Source organism: Schistocerca gregaria, chromosome 1 (assembly GCF_023897955.1).
Source record: "Schistocerca gregaria isolate iqSchGreg1 chromosome 1, iqSchGreg1.2, whole genome shotgun sequence".
NCBI lineage: Eukaryota > Metazoa > Arthropoda > Insecta > Orthoptera > Acrididae > Schistocerca > Schistocerca gregaria.
Genome location: NC_064920.1, coordinates 350367476 through 350387659, shown reverse-complemented (window position 1 = coordinate 350387659; position 20184 = coordinate 350367476). Strand labels below are relative to the sequence as shown.

The 20184-nt window shown below is 43.5% G+C and overlaps 1 protein-coding gene across 5 annotated transcripts in view; it reads left to right on the top strand.

Annotated features, from left to right (window-relative positions):
• The window catches only part of LOC126345263 (peroxisomal acyl-coenzyme A oxidase 3), a 193869-nt gene that overhangs the window by 128672 nt on the left and 45013 nt on the right, over window positions 1-20184 (top strand). For 3 of the 5 annotated variants that reach the window (XM_050002087.1, XM_050002089.1, XM_050002088.1), the window contains exons 2-3: window positions 4142-4294; window positions 7210-7371. In XM_050002087.1, the coding sequence (XP_049858044.1) occupies window positions 4160-4294; window positions 7210-7371 (297 nt within the window). In that variant the 5' untranslated portion in view covers window positions 4142-4159. Of the gene's footprint in view, window positions 1-3382; window positions 3990-4141; window positions 4295-7209; window positions 7372-20184 lie in introns of those variants that run through there. The other 2 variants (XM_050002090.1, XM_050002086.1) reach the window with 2 other exon arrangements.

Genomic DNA, 20184 nt, shown 5'->3' with positions numbered 1-20184 from the left:
TACAAAACTTTTCACCTGCAACATTGCATCCTTCTCTGTCAATGACAATATTAGGAAGTAGACAAATGCACTTAAACTACGTGATCAGCTAAGTCAATGGATGTTTCAATTTCCTTCCTCAGTAGTCATTATACCAAATGCACATTCAACAATTTTTCTTGCTCTGGAATGCATATCATTGTATAGAATCTTCTCGTTGTTCAAATTTCTGCGAGGAAAAGGTCTCATCAAATTCTCTAATAAGGGGTAAGCTTCATCTCCCAAAATGACGTACGGTAGTTCCTGACACATTCCTTCAAGTCTTGTTGGTGGCGGTAATAACAGCTTCCCATTTGTAAGTTTCTTATATAGCATACTTTCTTTAAACACGCCTTCATCAGACTGTTTACCGTAGGCACCAACATCTACAGCTATAAATTTGTAATTTGCATCAGCAACTGCTTGGAGTACAATCGAATAATTCTGTTTGTAATTTTAAAACATGCTGCCAGAAAGTTTAGGACATTGGACACGTATGTGCTTCCCGTCTACACATCCAACACAGTTTGGAAATCCCCATCTCGTATGCATTTCATGGCAATTTCTTTAAATCGAGAAACAGTTGGCGTTGGTAAATGAATGGGAGCAAGTGACTCCCATATGGCCATACAAACGTCTTTCACCACCACTGATACGGTGGACACTCCTAATCGGAATGACGACGCTAGTGCATGAAAGGAGATGCCAGTGGACAGATATCTGAGAAAAAAATCGTAAAATGTGTTATTCAAGTGTGGTGTTAGACGAAGTTTTTACAGTTTTGTTTGCACATAGATACTTACTTAGTCCATGTAATTTCACAGTTATACAACAATAAATAAATAAAGAGACATGGCCATACTATATTCTTTCAATTAAAATAATGAAATCGGAATGCAAAGACCTGAGAGACAGTTACAGAAAATAACTTGTATAACTTGGCAAAATGTCATGTGATCCAGGGAATAGTGTATTAAAATGCAGTTCCACTCGGGCTTTATTCTGTCGCATGATTTTCCTAAGTTCCAAGAGCTATGCACGTTCCTTATCAGTGGAAATCACAGAACCACTGAGTCAAAGAGCCGGCCGCGGTGGTCTCGCGGGCCTAGGCGCGCAGTCCGGAACCGTGCGACCTCTACGGTCGCAGGTTCGAATCGTGCCTCGGGCATGGATGTGTGTGATGTCCTTAGGTTAGTTAGGTTTAAGTAGTTCTAAGTTCTAGGGGACTAATGACCATAGCAGTTGAGTCCCATAGTGCTCAGAGCCATTTGAACCACTTTTTTTTGAGTCCACCATTTCGCCGTCCCGTCTCGGCGCGGCGCGCAATGTGAATACATTACACGTCGGCCTGAGCTGGCCAGGCACGAGCAGAGCCAGTAGGCTTCGGCCCGGCCCGGCCGGCAGTGTGAACGCAGCCTTACTCTGTGTGGCGGATGGTATTTTGGTACTCCCTCTTTCCATTGGCGAGTGGCGCGTAGACGGAACGTTTGTCGCTAAGCCTCCAAATGAGGTCTAATTTCTCTAATTTTTTTCGTGGTGGTAGTTTCGTGAGACTTATTTTCAGCAAATAATATGCCACCCAAGTCTTCCTTCGAACGTACACTCTCGTAATTTAATCAATAAACCTTTCCGTGATGCACGACGCCTCTATTGCAGCAACCGCCACTGTGATCAGTCATTATTCGTAAACATTTTCTTAGTAGCTCGGTACTCCCTTATTCAGCCACAGAATGCGGAACTTCACAACAGGAATGAAACGTCTCACAGTGCAGTAGACGCTGCTTTGGTCATTGATGCCCAAGTGATCAAGAAGAAAAAGTTCACCATACCGCCATTTGAAGTTTACGAAATTTTAAAATGTATATATTTACAGTAGAAGGAAGAAGAGAAACAGGTTAAGGAAACGTCCTCTCCATTTCGAAACTATTAGAGATGGGTACTAGCTCAGATTCTAAAATTATGGGGCAGGTATAGGCCTGACCTCTTCAAAGGAACCACCACGTATTCACTTGAAGGTGTTTTAGGGTAACCATGGAAAATGTAAATCAGTGTAGTAGCACAGGTGTGTTAATATGATACCGAATATGATTCTACTGCCCTAACCACAGCACCACCTCTCCTGATAACTGAGTAATACGCTATCTATTAGTTAATAAAAAGAATTATTACAGTATCTGCTGTTTACACCAGAACTACCGATCTTCAATGTTCCTTGTGGGATGTCTCAGAAAACAGTTGTTGCCATAAACGTAACTTAGCAACAGAAAATATTGTAAACATTAGCTTAGCTACCAAATTGGATTCAGTGACAGCATTCGTCCGTTTGGGAAAGAGTCGAGGGACCTGGAAGGAGAACCGTCTCGAACAGACGCTCGTCTCCTTGTCGATTTAACTGCTGTACCCTTGTTTCTTCCGGTTCAGAGAGTGCTGTTGTACCGCAACTGTATATTCAGTTAATTAGTAGTCGCTCCAGTTACTAATATGATCCTTAACCAAGTCCGTGTTACGTTTCGGCTTTCAATTCCCGGCCGTTTTCAAGTGGAGCTTAAATCTGTGTTGTGGTGAAGCAACGTCAAATGATCATTATCATTTAACTTAGCTTCACCATAGCGCAATATTCGGATCAACTTGAAAATGACACGGAAAGGCCGAAAGCGGACGTGGACTTAGGTGAAGATTATATTAGCAACCAGAGCGGGTATAAATTAATCATTGTAGTATTAAGAGTTAAAGAACAGAAAACAGCAACGAAAATAAAGCAAATTACAGACACGGCCGGTGGCTTCTGTACCCTTCTGCCAGATTTGAGCTACTGCCATCAGCTCAGATACCAGAGCTCGTGGAGGCGTGGATTGTAAGTATTATTTCTCTCCGTGGTGTAGATTCATCAATCATTACTATAATTAATTACCGTAACTAAAAACTGTCTTCTGCAATACTTCATTAATTAACAGTAGGTTTCATTTTTGCAACTGTGCTATTTTCTCCAATAGCAAATACTTTCTAGAAGTACTACAGATCCCCCCCCCCCCCGCCCCCGCTGGAAATTAATCATATTTTACATATGGTATCTTATTGTCGTTGAATGACACAGAGGCCGCTAAACCAATGAATCTGAACTTGGTTTTGTGATGTGTCGGCTTCCTCAGCTCTGCTATTTCATGGCGCAGTAAAAAAAGTTATACCCGTATCGTAAAATAAATAACATCGAGCAACAGAACGTATATTGATTTACAAAAATTAATGTTTTTGATATTTGAATGCTATACAACACTTTCATTCACTTTTGTATATCTGTGCTTGTAATACGCAAATGTGAACAACAACCTTACGCTATCATAAGAAGCTTTTTTTTTTTTTCTTCAAACACTAGTGACATTGTCATAAGAGTTGCATGGGTTTTTCAACAGGTGTAAAAGTCGTCACGTGAGCACATACTCAGTGGTTGAGATCTTCCCGCCAAATTCAATTTGCATGACTGAATTTGTAACAAACGAAAGACGCGATGCGTGACGGTAGTTGTCAATCAGTTAAAGTGGTAAAGTGGAGGCGTAACTGCTGAGCTAATTTCAGTTCTCTGTGGAAATGACGGCTCTATTATTGTGTGGACGAGAGAGAGATACAAAGAGAGTGTCAAGTGTGACGATATTATATTGGCCAAAATGTAAATCTCAGCAAAACATGTCCGTCCACCAGTTGCTTCAGCAAATTCCTGTGTCGCAGAAGAAGAGTTAGCTGATCTTTTTCTCATAAACTGATGCATAATCTTGTCGTTGTTACTTCTACGTAGACGTTCTTGTTACGTGTGGTTGTGTCTAAAATATGCAGGCGTATACCTGAAAGTTTCGTCGCCGGTTATTTTCTGTGTTTTCAGTACACACCCACTTAGCGCACTACGGTTTCGTGACTTTGGTGATTACATTTAATATTTTCGTTGTGAAAGAGGACCGCATCCACTACCGGTATTATATGTATATTTAATTCTTCTTTCTTGTTTCACTGTTTTGGAACAATTTACAGTACTGTAGCTCATTAACAAAGTAGACACCGTGCTTTTCTACCGGCTACTTAATAATTGAATTTTATTCTTTGAATGACATCTGTGTAATTTTTATTTTTACAGTGACATACAAACCGGAAGATGGCCCACGCGAATGATACAAGCTTTATACCAGACCTCCCATCAGGACCATTAGATGATTACAGGAGGAAAGCATCATTTGACTGGAAAAAGATGAAGTTGGTATTTGAAAAACCAGATGTACTGAAACTAAAGGTAGATGGAAAGAATTGTTTTCTTAATAAATACCTTTCATTTTGATATTTGCATCTAACTTTGTGTAATCAACTTCTCTGTTTCTTATTTTTGCATTTTGTTATCAATCAGTGCTTCTTCATAGAGTGCAGTGAATATTTGTGTGATCCAGAAATTTTAATGACGATCCACCAACAATGTTGTACCTGTAGCATATAAGAAACTTGTTAAATTTATGCAGGAGATAGATGTAGTAAAGGAAATTCAGGAATAGTCTACACACTGAGGAGCACTTGCTTTTGTATATCCTGCAACGGAAACAGATGACTATGGAGGAGTGGGGAGGTTTGATGCATTTTAGAAATTCTAGTGTTAAACAAACTACTAGATCATATCAAAATTTGGAGGGAATAATTAAAATGTGCATTAAGTTATTAAGAGCATGTCTAGAAAGTGTGCGAGGTAACCAAAACACTCTGAAAATAATAGAAGCATTGTGGTATTTGTTTTTTGTAACATATTGCAGAAATAAAGTTTAATATATTGCTGGAAAAATTGGTTAATGTTAAGTTGGAAGTTGAAAGAAAGAAAAATACTGGAACATGGCTAACAGACTGGTGCTATTGATCTGAAAGCCTTGAAGGGCAGTATGGTCTGGAGAAAACTGTGTATTCGGCAAAATTAGATAACAATAGTGAAATTTGGCTAAATATATTTTTTTCTCTGTAGGCTTCTGAGGTCAGTAGAGCCACAACACACTAATAAAAAGTATCTCATATATGATGATGAATGATAGGTATGAGTACTGCAGATGATAAAAATCTGTTGTTTATTATGAAATATTAACATGTATTAATTTCAGATAGTGATGCACACACAGTTTTTGCTTATCCCATATGAAATATTGTACGGTAACCATGAACTAAAATATGAGAGAAGTACGGACAGAATTACAATGCCACTAGCAAACCTCAGAGATTATTTTATTTCTTCTCCCTGAATGTCAGTGCACTCACAAGATCACTACAATTTATGTACATCTTAGTGACAGCATGTACATATACTGCTCTGAAATTTTCACCAGTTATAACCAAATTTTTATGATGTGAAGATTGGAATCAAAGCAGATACTCTGAATTATAATTTGCAACCAAGGGCAATAGAATTAGTATTAATATTTCGAAAATCTTTATTTCAAACAATGGAAAATCCAGGATGGAATGTAACAATATTATGAGAAGGAGAGTTGCTACTTGCCATATAGTGGAGATGCTGAGTTGCAGATAGGCACAACAAAACGACTCTCACAATTGTAGCTTTCAGCCATTAAGGCCTTTGTCAACACTACAAATGCAACCTGCTTGCATGTGTGTGTTGTGTGTGTTTTGACAAAGGCCTTAATGGCCAAAAGCTTTAATTGTGAGTGTCTTTTCATTGTGCCTATCTCTAACTCAACATCTCCACTATATGGTGAGTAGCAACTTTCCTTGTCATAATATTGTTAAAATATTTATTTTACATTATTAAGGTGCATTGTGATTTCTTTTGGTAGCTCAGCTGACATCTCACCTTAATTTCATTTCTTGCGATACCTATTGAGTCATGACAAGCTTAACTTCAACTGTGACGTAGATTCCTATTGTGATCTTCGTTAGTGAAGCTGCTCTGTGTAGTAATATATCCACAAGAGGTATCAGGTCCAGCGAATGAAGTGGCAATGCTAGCAAATAATGTGGCCATGCTAGGAGAGCCATCTTAATGTAGCCACTGACATGGTAATTGGTTCCAGAGGAAATCATGGACTTAATTATTGTAGTGTTTGGTACACATTATTCGAAATGTTATGTATTGTACTTTGTCATGAATTTTAGATTTTTTAAACTCTGTCTTGCTTATTTGTTAAATAAAAAGAAAGGACCACAAAATTTGTTCATGCTTAAGCCACAAATAGGATTCCATTTCTAACTCCCACAATTTTTTTCTATAGATTACCATGGATTTTCACTGTCTTAAATAAGATAATGATATGTGCTCACTTTGCCACTTCAGTAAAATGTTAATTCATCATGAAGATTGTGTACAATAAAATCGTTGTCTTCATTCAACCGCCTGATTTAAGATGTAAACATTTTGTCAGTACGCTTGATTCTGAAAAAAACGTTGTCTCTTGTGGATCATCATCTGAGACTTTTGCATAACTGATGATTTTTTATGGTCTACTAAATTGTTGGTCTCTGCAAAACACTTGGGCCACTAATAAGTAGTAGATTTAATGGGAGGTTCTCTACCATGTACGATCAGTCTCTGCAGCATCCATTGTCTTGCATCCCATAGTGGAGGCTGAACTAGAAGTCCCCAATGGAATATCACCTAGTAAAGAATTTTTGTGATCAAAACAAGTTTTTTTTATTGCTTTTATTTTTGCTGTATTCATCTCCCTCCTCCCCTCCTCCTTCCCTGTCTGCAACACCATCTCTTCGCTCATTATTCCGAAGTTGATGTACCCATTGCTTAGTATAAATTACACTTGCATTCCTTCAGCTTCAGAAGTTTTCGAAGCTTTCACAGCCTTTGTTTCAGCCCCTGTGCTTTTGTATTGTACATAGCAAACATCTGCCATCCTTCGCTTTACCTGCTGGCTAGAATTTTCATCCTTGTTATGTTAGACAACTACCCATTACTTAGGATATCACTTATTGTGGGTGAATGGAGGAGGATTGAAATATTACATTTACCAGGTGTCTGCACATCTATCATAGTTCATAAGAAAAGATACTAAGTAAACATGTTTGAAACTAAGGTTCTCATAAATCATAAGTGTGAAATAATAATCTTTTCTGAAGTGTGCTAAATTTTTCTTGCATGCAGTTACATGAACTTCTTACAGAAAAAATGAATAATTGTGTGCTTTATTAAATCTCTACACACATTTGCAGATGAAAGTATGGGAAACTCTCAAATCTGATGTGCTTTTTCAACATTTAACTACTACTCCAAGTGCTGAAGAACAAAAACATAGAGCTGCTCTCCAGTTGTCAAAGCTGCATCAGTACCGATTTTATACTGATGAGATACTCAGTGCCAATTACCGTAATAAGGTAAGTTTTTCTTACATTAGTTTTTATTTATAACTGTTTTGTACATGGTTATTTGGTTCTGTACAAATATGCACAACTTATGTTAATACATAACTAAATAATCACAGAACAAGCCACAGTTCTCAGAAACCAGAACTAGATGGTGGTAGATAAATGATACCAGAAGGTTCGTAAGACCTTACAAAGTCATCAGCACAGTAATAAATGGTCCTTATAGCAATCTGTAGTCCAGTCCAGTAGCAGACAGCCAGTTTCCAATTGTGCACCACAAGGATGATGCATACAGTCTTCAGTCAGCGAATTTTATGACTGTGGAGCTCCCAGCCATTGCCCATTGCTTATAAAGGCATTCATGCCTCTAGGTGGTATGACCTGATGACTTGCTGCCTATCCTGAGCTGCCGAACCCCATAACTTCTTGGACTAATTAACTTAGATTTCCCAACTGTGCCTCATTTATTACAGTTTTTTAAAAAATATATGCTCATTGTTGCAATTTTGTTGCCGTGGACAGTAGATAACAGTTAAACTTTTGACAAGAGCATTGTTTTGGAAACCTGTACCCAGAATTTTCAAATAATTACTTTGGATATAACCTATGATAAAGATGACAACAACAGGGCAATTCACTGGCAGGTACCATGGCTGACATCTTCGTTAATCATGTAGAATTATAATTTTTCAAAAACAATCCACAGATCACGAATAAGATTTTATAATATAAGTGGTATGTTGATGACTTTGTTGTTATGTGAAGGTTCCAGAGATGAGGTGGATTCACTAACATGTTAAATAACATTCATCCTAGTCTTGTTTTTACAGAACAACATGAAAACCGCAAAAGCATTAACTTTTCAGGTCTAAGAATTTCAAATCGCAGTGGTAAACATTGTTTTGCCATTTACAGGAGGCAGCCTGCTAGTGATGTAATTATTAATGCTACTCATGTCACCCTTCTGAATACAAAAAAGCATTTTTCAAATCTATGATTCACAGAATACTAAAATTACCTCTGGAACCAAATGCAATCCAAAAAGAAATAAACATTTTAAAACAGATTGCCAAAGCCAACTCTTTTAACCCCACTGAAGTTGGTTATTTCTTCCATAAACTGCAACAATCTTGCTACTCCCAACAGCAAATTTACAAAAATGACATACATGGGCCTAATTTCTGACAAAACAAATAAACAGTCAAAGAACACAAATTTGTCAGTAGTCTTAACTACTAATAACCTTCTGCAGAGTGGGCTGAAACATACAATTGGAACTGCAATAATGCCTATCTTAATCCTGGTGTTCGTAAAATATTACATAAAAATTGCAACAAACAGTACATTCGCCAGACAGATAGGAACTTCACTACTTGTTATGAGGAACACACTTCAGCTACATCTTTCAATAAATCAGTATTTGGCCGACAACTAACACATCACAATCACTTAGGAGGATCTGTAACGACTAATTTAAAAAAACCTTCACAATGCACCTACAGGACTGCTACTTCACACATTAGAAGAGATAGAAATTTATGCTCACTACAAAAATAAAACCTCATCCATACTCAATGAGCAACTAGACTTCACAGAAAGATATTTCTGTGATCTTTTTGAAGACTTATAGTATATTCGTGCTCTTCCGTTCCCTTTTTATTCTTTTGCCTTTTATGGACTGTCTTCATGATTGTAATTAACTTTTTGCACTTCATTCTAAACTCTTGGATGCTTAGGTATTTATACTTTTTACTCAGGATTGTCTAATAGATTCAGTTTGTGGGCAGTGTCTCACTTCATAATGATTGTGCGCTAGGCTAACTAAAGAATGCTCTCTCTCTCGCTTCAGTTCATATTTATTCCTCTTTTATTTCTCCAAATAATAATTGTAACTTAACCTTATTGATATTTTTCTCTGACTGTAAAAAACTACAGTCACAGTATCATTTAGTTTTTGACTGCTTATGCAATTGTTTTACATTTATGACTATTTAGATGGGTCCATGATGTATTACATCTTAGTGTTGTAACCTATATTTCTGTGCATCAGACATTTTGTATGCCTATTTTATGTAATGACTGCAAATAACTATGTCCACAGTTTTTTGTACTTCAGTTTTCTTATATTCATTGTTTTGTCTTTGACTACCTTTATGGGTAAATGAGACTTTGTGCCATACTTATTTTAATGTAACATGCATTTTTTTTCCTTTTTAATGCTTTAGGTATCATACTTTATTTGTTATTAATGTTAGTTACATGGTTAATGTCACCTGGGGGATTTGACACATATTACGACCATCATCTTACTTGCATACCAGTAGTTGGTAACAAATAGTCAATGTCACAGCTTTGAAATCAGCCCTGTGAAATGAGCACATCACCTCCATGCAACTTTGATCTAAATAAAGGTGTCGGTCACACAGTATTCTCACTGGAATTACAATCTAAGAGCAATATGCAATCACACACATGCATTTCTACATGTCAACCTGCATGACAGTACGTGTGTGACTTCCAGCCACTGTTACAGCTCTGAGATCCTCTTCTGCTGGATGGCACGTATCGGTATGACCATGATGTCTTCCTCAGAACCTTTAGCGACACCTAACCGCCATCTTTGCTGCCATACAGTGTCAGAGTTACGATAAATGCCCTCAGATGGCTATCAATGTTCTCACAACAAATTATAATTGGATATCTCTGTTTTATCACAAATTGATGTAATGCTGATGATACAGTTGCTGAAAGGTTCAAAGAAAACTTGAGTTTGATTTCAAATACGTACGCGATTCATACGATAATAGTTGGTGACTTTAATTTACCCTCAATATGTTAGCAAAAATACATGTTTCATTCCGGAGGTACGCATAAAATACCATCCGAAATTGTGCTAAATGCTTTCTCTGAAAATTATTTCGAGCAGTTAGTTCATGAGCCCACGCGAATAGTAAACAGTTGTGAAAACACACTTGACCTCTTAGCAACAAATAATCCTGAGTTAATAACAAACATCAAAACCGATTCAGGTATTAGTAAACACAGGGTTGTCGTAGCAACATTGAATATTGTAATCCCCAAATCCTCGAAAAATATAACTATTCAAAAAAGCAGATAAAAATTCACTTGACGACTTCCTGAGACACACCTCCACTCATTTCCAAATTAATAATATAAGTGTAGACCAGATGTGACTTAATTTCAAAGAAATAGTATCGGCAGCAATTGAGAGATTTATACCAAATAAATTACCAAACAACGGAGCTGATCCTCCTTGGTACACAAAACGGGTTAGAACACTGTTGCAGAACAAACAAAACAAACATGCCAAATTTAAACAGATGCAAAATACCCAAGATTGGTGATCTTTACAGAAGCTCGAAATTTAGTGCGGTTTTCAATGGGAGATGCTTATCACAGTTTCCGCAACGAAATTTTGTCTCGAAACCTGGCAGAAAATCCAAAGAGTTTCTGGTCATATGTGAAATATGGTTGCAGCAAGAAACAATCAAAGCCCTCTCTGCGCAATAGCAATGGAGATACTATCGAAGGTAGTGCTACCAAAGCAAAGTTACTAAACACAGCCTTCCTAAATGCCTTCACAACAGACGACGAAGTAAATATTCCAGAATTCGAACATGAGTCATGTAGAAGTAAATATCCTCGGAGTAGTGAAGCATCTTAAACCACTTAATAAAAGCAAGTCTCCTGGTCCAGACTGTATACCAATTGGGTTCCTTTCGGAGTATGCTGATGCATTAGCTCCATACTTAACAATCATATACAACCGTTCGCTCAACGAAAGATGTGTACCCAAAGACTGGAAAGTTGCAGAGGTCACATCAATATTCAAGAAAGGTAGTAGGAGTAATCCACTAAATCACAGGCCCATATCGTTAACGTCAATATGCTACAGGATTTTGGGACATATATTGTGTTATAATATTATGAATTACCTTGAAGAAAACGGTCTATTGACACACAGTCTACATGGGTTTAGTAAACATCGTTCCTGTGAAACACAACCAGCTCTTTATTCACATGAAGTATTGAGTGCTATTGACAAGGGATTTCAGACTGATGCTGTATTTCTGGATTTCCGAAAGGCTTTTGATACTGTACCACACAAGCGGCTCGTTGTGAAATTGCGTGCTTACGGAATATCGTCTCAGTTATGTGCCTGGATTTGTGATTTCCTGTCAGAAAGGTCACAGTTCGTAGTAATTGACGGAAAGTCATCGAGTAAAACAGAAGTGATTTCTGGCGCTCCCCAAGGTGGTGTTATAGGCCCTTTGCTGTTCCTTATCTATATAAATGATTTGGAAGACAACCTGAGCAGCCGTCTTCGGTTGTTTGCAGATGACGCTGTCGTTTATCGACTAATAAAGTTACCAGGAGATCAAAACAAACTACAAAACGATTTAGAAAATATATCTGAATGGTGCAAAAAGTGGCAGTTGGCTCTAAATAACGAAAAGTGTGAGGTCATCCACATGAGTGCTAAAAGGAACTTGTTTCTCTAGGGTTCCGTTGAACCAGTTTCCGATCTGAGTATATTGGATAGAAATCCTATGAGCAGTATGCATAGTACATCATATTCCCTTAAATATACATATTACTCCTAGATTATAACTCATTACTCTTGTATCCGATGTACTCGACTCTAAAGATAATTCAATGGAATTAAAACCAGTCATTACTGTTGGAATGTGAATGTAAAATTTAGACAAAAAATACAATTTCTTGGGCAGCTGTTAATCGCAGAGTTTAAAAAAAATAGTATGTCAGTTTTTGCATTATTATGGCAAATTTCTGTACCTTTTGTCTTGGGTATGATATGATTACATGCTGTGCTGTGTCCAGCCTCATCTCTTTCAGGTGTCTCTCAGATAAGAGAGTGCTGTTGCCTGTCTAGTTGGATATGACAACTGAATTCTTACATAAATTTATCTGGCCTGGGCCAAGTGGTACAAGATATTATTTTTGCCCCCACCAATTGAAGACCTTGTGATGGAGCAAGCCATGCTATTTTTACTTCCCCTCTTGTTTTGCCACCTGCCTCCCTATATTTTATTTTTTATTTTTTAAAATTACTATTGACCTACATGAGTATAATCTCTATTTCCATAAGAGAGAAAGGTTGGCTGTCAGTTTACAAGAATGTAACACCAGATCTAATTTTGTGCTTAGTTTTATGTATGTAATTGGTTTTCTAATTTATTTCGACTTTTCCTAGTTAGTAACTTTTGTTATAGGTTGAAGTCAGTTAAATTCTATTGTTGATATATAAATAGATACAATTGCTGTACTAATTATAACATTTGGAGGAACAACTAATAGTATTTCTAAAGGATCTATTTGACTCTATTCGAAAACATGTTAGGAAAGCCAGCCCTCAAATATGTTGTTGTGGTCTTCAGTCCTGAGACTGGTTTGATGCAGCTCTTCATGCTACTCTATCCTGTGCAAGCTTCTTCATCTCCCAGCACTTACTGCAACCTACATCCTTCTGAATCTGCATAGTGTATTCATCTCTTGGTCTCCCTCTACGATTTTTACCCTCCACGCTGCCCTCTAATGTTAAATTTGTGATGCCTTGATGCCTCAGAACATGCCCTACCACTCGGTCCCTTCTTCTTGTCAAGTTGTGCCACAAACTACTCTTCTCTCCTATTCTATTCAATACCTCCTTTACTACTTTAAGTGTCTCATTTCATAATCTAATTCCTTCAGCATCACCCGACTTAATTCGACTACATTCCATTGTCCTCGTTCTGCTTTTGTTGATGTTCATCGTATATCCTCCTTTCAAGACACTGTCTATTCTGTTCAGCTGCTCTTCCAGGTCCTTTGCTGTCTCTGACAGAATTACAATGTCATCGGAGAACCTCAAAGTTTTTATTTCTTCTCCATGGATTTTAATACCTACTCTGAATTTTTCTTCTGTTTCCTTTACTACTTGCTCAATATACAGACAGAATAACCTCAGGGGAAGGCTACAAACCTGTCTCACTCCCTTCCCAACCACTGCCTCCCTTTCATACCCCTCGACTCTTATAACTGCCATCTGGTTTCTGTACAAATTGTAAATAGCCTTTCGCTCCCTGTATTTTACCCCTGCCACCTTCAGAATTTGAAAGAGAGTATTCCAGTCAACATTGTCAAAAGCTTTCTCTAAGTCTACAAATGCTAGAAACATAGGTTTGTCTTCCTTAATCTTTCTTCTAAGATAAGGCGTAAGGTCAGTATTGCCTCACGTGTTCCAACATTTCTTCGGAATCCAAACTGATCTTCCCTGAGGTCCGCTTCTACCAGTTTTTCCATTCGTCTGTAAAGAAATCTCGTTAGTATTTTGCAGCTGTGACTTATTAAACTGATAGTTCGGTAATTTTCACGCCTGTCAACACCTGCCTTCTTTGGGATTGGAAATATATTCTTCTTGAAGTCTGAGGGTATTTCACCTATCTCATACATCTTGCTCACCAGGTAGTAGAGTTTTGTCAGGACTGGTTCTCCCAAGGCCGTCAGTAGTTCCAATGGAATGTTGTCGACTCCCAGGGCCTTGTTTCGACTCAGATCTTTCAGTGCTCTGTCAAACTCTTCACGCAGTATTGTATCTCCCATATCATCTTCATTTACACCCTTTTCCATTTCCATAATATTGTCCTCAAGTACATTGCCCTTGTATAGACCCTCTGTATACTGATTCCCCCTTTCTGCTTTCCCTTCTTTGCTTGGAACTGGGTTTGCATCTGAGCTCTTGATATTCCTACAAGTGGTTCTCTTTTCTCCGAAGGTCTCTTTAATTTTCCTGTAGGTAGTATCTGTCTTACCCCTAGTGAGATAAGCCTCTACATAATTACATTTGTCCTGTAGCCATCCCTGCTTACCCCCCTGCGGGTTCGGGGGTACGAATAGGCCCGCGGTATTCCTGCCTGTCGTAAGAGGCGACTACAAGGAGTCTTCAAAGTTTCGGCCTTATGTTATGGTCCCCACTTGGGTTTGACCTGCCATTTTCAAAATTTCCGTTGTTAGTGCGTGCCATTTGGGGAAGGACGCCTTACGTGGTGTTTTTCTATTGGTCCATCGTGCACCTCCATCTTGCATGCTATCTATTGTCGTGTGGAGGGATTTACACCCCATGTCTTCTGGGTTGCCTCCTCGTCTTGTGCGCAATCCCCTTCTTGGCGCCCACGGCAACTGTGGACCCTTTCAACACCTAAAATCCAGCATGGTAGCCAGTCCGTTGTGGTGGGGTCGTCATGTACCCTCTTGGTGGTAGCCCTCTGACCACGCAGGGATCGCACTACAGATGCCAGAGCTGTTTCCTCCCCATGCATGCCGAGGAGTATGTGCCCATCTTGTCTGGGGCACGGGGACTCCGGGCAATGGGATATCGGCCAGGTACCCGTTGCTTTGGCTGGGTGGCGCCCTTGGGGAGAGCCCTCGTTCGGAGTAGGTGGCATTTGGGCGGATGTGGCGCAATGAAGCGCAATAAATCTCACCAAGCTGGTGGTCGCACTGCCACCAGCGTCTCTAAGCGAGGCAAAATTGAATTCGATGCTGCACAATATGATCCTCAGTCGTTCCCCTCGTTGGCTGTGCCATGGGAGGGACGCAGATCTAGTGCCAAGTAGGAGCCTTATGTACCACAATACCTTGTCTGCAGCAGGACTGATGGTGACTCCTTTCTTTCGACAAAGCCTATGTTTTTTGTGGAACACCTGGAGGATAAGTTTGGGGAAGTGGCGGGGTTGTCTAAAATGAGGAATGGGTCCATCCTCCTCAAGACGTTCTCCCCAGCCCAGTCACGGGCGTTGCTCTTGTGTGATAAGCTGGGAGACGTCCCTGTTACCGTCACTCCCCACAGTAGCTTAAATATGGTCCAGGGGATTATTTACCATCGCGACCTCTTGTTGCAGTCCGATGACGAGCTGAGAGCTGACTTGGAACGACGTGGTGTGCATTTTGTCCGTCGTGTGCACAGAGGACCCAAGACCAAGAGGGTGGCCACCGGTGCCTTTATCTTGGCCTTCGAGGGTGCTGTATTGCCTGAGAAGGTCAAGGTAATGGTTTACCGTTGTGACGTCAAGCCATACGTCCCTCCCCCGATGCGGTGCTTCCAGTGCTGGAAGTTTGGGCATATGTCCTCCCGTTGCCCATCCAGCGCCACATGTCGAGACTGCGGACGCCCCTCTCATCCCGATTCTCCATGTGCGCCTCCGCCTGTCTGTGTCAACTGTGGGGAACACCACTCTCCATGCTCTCCGGACTGCCCCGTTCTTCATAAGGAGCGGAAGATTATGGAATTTAAGACCCTGGACCGGCTTACTTATCGCGAGGCAAAACTGAAATTTGAAAGGTTGCATCCTGTCCCTCTTCAAACTTCTTATGCTGCAGCTACGTTATCGTCGCCCTCGCGGGCGGCAGTTGTCGCCTCCTCTGTGCCGCCTTCAGTTGGCCCTCGGGGCCGTCCATCTCTGTCTGCCTCCCTCGTGTCTGGGGGCAAGCCTTCCTCTGTTGCCCCCTTAGCAGTTGGGGGCAAACCCCCTTCTGTCACTCCCCCCGCACATGCTTCAGGAGTGACATCTGCTCCAAAACCAGGGGGCTCGATCCCTCCCCCTCCCCCTTCTCTGCCGGCGTCGTCTCTGCGGGCTCCTCTCTCGCGGAAGGGGTTCCTCGGGGCCCTCCCTTCTTCCGTTTCTTCTGCTACCCCGCCGGATGTCAGCCAGTGGCTGAAGGTTCATCCACCTGCTGGTCGTAGGGCTTCTGCGTCGTCATCAGCCTCCGACGCTCCTTCAGAGAAACTCTCCCAGCCCTCTAAGCTAAAGGACAGACGCGAGAAGAAGGGCCGGAACGTGTCCAAGAAGAAGGACGCTCCGGCAGTTTCAGTACCGCCTGCTGTCAATAGCTCTGGCTCTGGGGATGCGGTGGAGATCCTCGCCTCTGCCGCGGATCTCGCCCTCACGGAACCCTCGGGGACCTCTCCTATGGACACAGCTGACTCTCGCTCAGTGGCGGCCGTTGACTCTGAGGCGCCGTCTGCCTCTTAGTCGCCTTCACGCCCTCCCAGTCCCTTCCTGCTTCCATTCTCCAGTGGAATTGCGGCGGTTATTTCCGCCACCTGCCTGAGCTCCGGATGCTTCTGAGTGTTTCCCCTGTTCTGTGCATTGCTCTTCAGGAAACTTGGTTTCCAGCAATGCGGACCCCTGCCCTTCGTGGTTATCGGGGATACTATAAGAACCGCGCTGACTGTCAACGAGCTTCAGGTGGAGTTTGCCTCTTTGTTCACCACTCTGTCTGTAGCTCACCAGTACCCCTTCTGACGCCTTTAGAGGCAGTCGCTGTCAGGATTGAGCTCTCGCCGGCTATTACTGTTTGCTCTGTTTACGTTCCTCCGTATGGGCAACTCCCCCGACATGTCTTGGCTGCGCTGCTGGCTCAACTCCCACCGCCATTGCTGCTTCTGGGCGATTTCAATGCCCACAACCCTCTATGGGGTGGGACTGTCTCCGATGACCGCGGTCGCGCTGTGGAGCATGTGTTGGCTCAGCTCGACCTTAGCCTCTTGAACACCGGTGCTCCCACGCATTTCAGTGTGGCCCATGGCTCGTTCTCGGCCATCGATCTCTCTCTTTGCAGCCCCGGACTTGTCCCATCCCTTCACTGGAGAGTGCATCCTGACCTGTGTGGTAGTGACCATTTTCCCATCTATTTGTCACTGCCCCAGTGTCATTCTTCTGGGCGCCTGCCCCGCTGGGCTCTCAACAGGGCTGACTGGCCGGCTTTTACTTCCGCTGCCACCATTGCTTCTCTCCCACAGGGTGACATTGACGAGGTGGTCCGTGTCTTGACCTCGTCAATTATTTCTGCGGCCGAGACTGCCATCCCTCACTCTTCTGGACTCCCTCGGAGGAAGTCTGTCCCCTGGTGGTCGCCGGAGATTGCTGAGGCTATTCGCGACCGTAGGCGGGCTCTCCAGCGTCATAAGCGGCACCCGTCTCTGGAGACCCTCATCGCCTTTAAGAAGCTCCGTGCCTTGGCCCGTCGTCTTATTGCACGGCGTAAGCAGGAATGCTGGGAGAGGTACATTTCATCCTTGGGCTCCCGCGTCTCCCCGTCGCTCGTGTGGTCCCGCATCCGGCGGATTTATGGATACCAGACCCCTATGGGTGTCCCTGGAATCTCCCTGGACGGCGCTGTCTGCACAGACGCTGCCACCATTGCTGACCACCTTGCCACGCACTTTGCTACGAGCTCTGCGACTGCAACTTACCCTCCTGCCTTTCGCTCTCTAAAGGAGCGCGCCGAGCGGACGCCGTTATCGTTCCACACACGTCATTCTGAGAAATACAATGCTCCTTTCAGCGAGAGGGAATTCCTCGCTGCCCTCGCCAATTGCCCTGATACAGCGCCAGGACCGGACTGCATCCACGCGCAGATGCTGAAGCATCTCTCCAGGGACTGCCAGAGACACATCCTTACCATCTTTAACCGCATTTGGAGCGAGGGCGTGTTCCCGTCGCAATGGCGAGAAGGTGTTATCGTTCCCATCTTGAAGCCCGGTGCGGACCCTCTGGCGGTGGACGGCTATCGTCCCATTACACTAACCAACGTTTTGTGCAAATTGCTCGAATGTATGGTGGGGCGGTGTTTGTGTTGGGTCCTTGAGTCGCGCGGTCTCCTCGCTCCATCCCAGGGTGGCTTCCGTCAGGGCCGGTCTGCTGCGGACAATTTGGTGCGGCTGGAATCTGCTATCCGTACGGCCTTTTCCCGCCGTCAGCATCTCGTTGCTGTATTTTTTGATCTGCGGAAGGCATATGACACAACATGGAGGCATCACATCCTTGCTACGTTGCGCGAGTGGGGTCTTCGTGGTCAGCTCCCAGCTTTTCTTCAAAACTTTTTATTGCGCCGCTCTTTCCGGGTGCAAGTCGGTGCCGCCTCTAGTTCATCTTATATACAGGAAAATGGGGTCCCGCAGGGCTCGGTGTTGAGCGTTTCCTTATTTCTAGTGGCCATTAATGGTCTGGCTGCAGCCGTGGGGTCGTCGGTGTCTCCTTCTTTGTATGCTGACGACTTCTGCATCTCATTTAGCTCAACGACTACGGGAGTCGCCGAACGCAGGCTGCAAGCAGCCGTTCGCAAGGCGGCCTCATGGGCTCTGACTCATGGATTTCAGTTCTCTGCGGCCAAGACTCGAGTTATGCACTTCTGCAGGCGTCGGATGGTCCACCCTCATCCGGAACTTTACCTCGACGGTCAACTACTTGAAGTGGTGGACACTAGCCGCTTCTTAGGACTCGTCTTTGATGCCCGGCTCACGTGGGTTCCTCATGTTACTCAGCTGAAGCAAAAGTGCTGGCAGCACCTCAACGCCCTCCGCTGCCTGAGCCATGCGTCTTGGGGTGCAGATCGCAGCACGCTGTTGCGATTGTACAGAGCCCTTGTGCAGTCCAGGCTTGATTATGGGAGCCTGGCCTATGGGTCTGCATCGCCCTCAGTGTTGACGTTGTTGGACCCCATACACCACTGTGGGGTTCGGCTTGCAACTGGCGCTTTCCGTACGAGCCCCGTGGATAGTCTACTGGTGGAGGCCGGGGTTCCCCCGCTGCGGATTCGCCGCCACCGACTGCTCGCCGACTATGCTGTCCACGTGCATTGCTCACCGGGCCATCCCAATCATCGCCTGCTTTTCCCTGCCAGGGTTCTCCCTCTGCCCGACCGGCGACCTAGGTCTGGGCTTTCCATTGCTGTCCGCGTCCAGTCCCTGCTGTCTGAACTGGGGTCGTTCCCTCTTCTGGCGCCCTTCCGGGCCTGTGCACCCACGCCTCCCTGGTGTATGACCCATCCGTCCGTCCGCCTGGACTTGGCACAGGAACCCAAGGACTCGGTTCCGCATGTGGCCCTCCGTCACCGTTTTCTTGCGCTCGTCGCCTCATTTTCAGGCTGTGAGCCTGTCTACACTGATGGTTCCCTGGTGGATGGTCGTCCTGCCTACGCTTTTGCTCACGCTGCCCATGTTGAACAGCGCTCCTTGCCGGCTGGCTGCAGTATTTTTACTGCAGAGCTGGTGGCCATATTGCGCGCTCTTGAGCATATGCGTTCCTGCTTAGGTACGTCCATCGTCATCTGCAGTGACTCCCTGAGCAGCCTCCAGGCTATCGACCGCTGCTATACCTCTTCTCCTCTGGTATCCTTTATTCAGTAGTCTGTTTTTGCCATTACCCGCTCTGGTCGTTCGGTGGTCTTTGTTTGGACGCCAGGTCACGTTGGCATCCCGGGGAATGAACGTGTCGACAGGCTGGCCAAAGGGGCGGTCGACGCCCCCACTTTGGCGATCGGCCTCCTGGCTCGTGATTTGCAGCTGTCGTTGCGCCGTAAGGTGCTTCAGATGTGGCGTGACGAGTGGCGTAGCCTGACTTCTCCGAATAAACTGCGGGCTGTTAAGGAGACGACCGATGTGTGGCAGTCCTCCCTGCGGGCTTCTCGCAGGGACTCTGTCATCCTGTGTCGGCTCCGCATCGGCCATACCTACCTGACGCACGGACATCTTTTGCGTCAGGAGGATCCCCCCTGTGTCAGTGTGGGTCCCGGTTGACGGTCGCCCACATTTTGTTGGAGTGTCCCCACCTGCGCACCCTCCGGCAGACTTTTAATCTCCCGGGCACGTTGCCTTTGGTTTTATGCGACGATGCCTCCATGGCTGACGACGTTTTAAATTTTATCCGTGGTAGTCCTTTTTATGGTTCCATTTAGGGGGGACCTGTCCCTTTCCCTTTCTGTGTATCTTGTCCTCGAGTGTCCCATTGGTCGCAGATT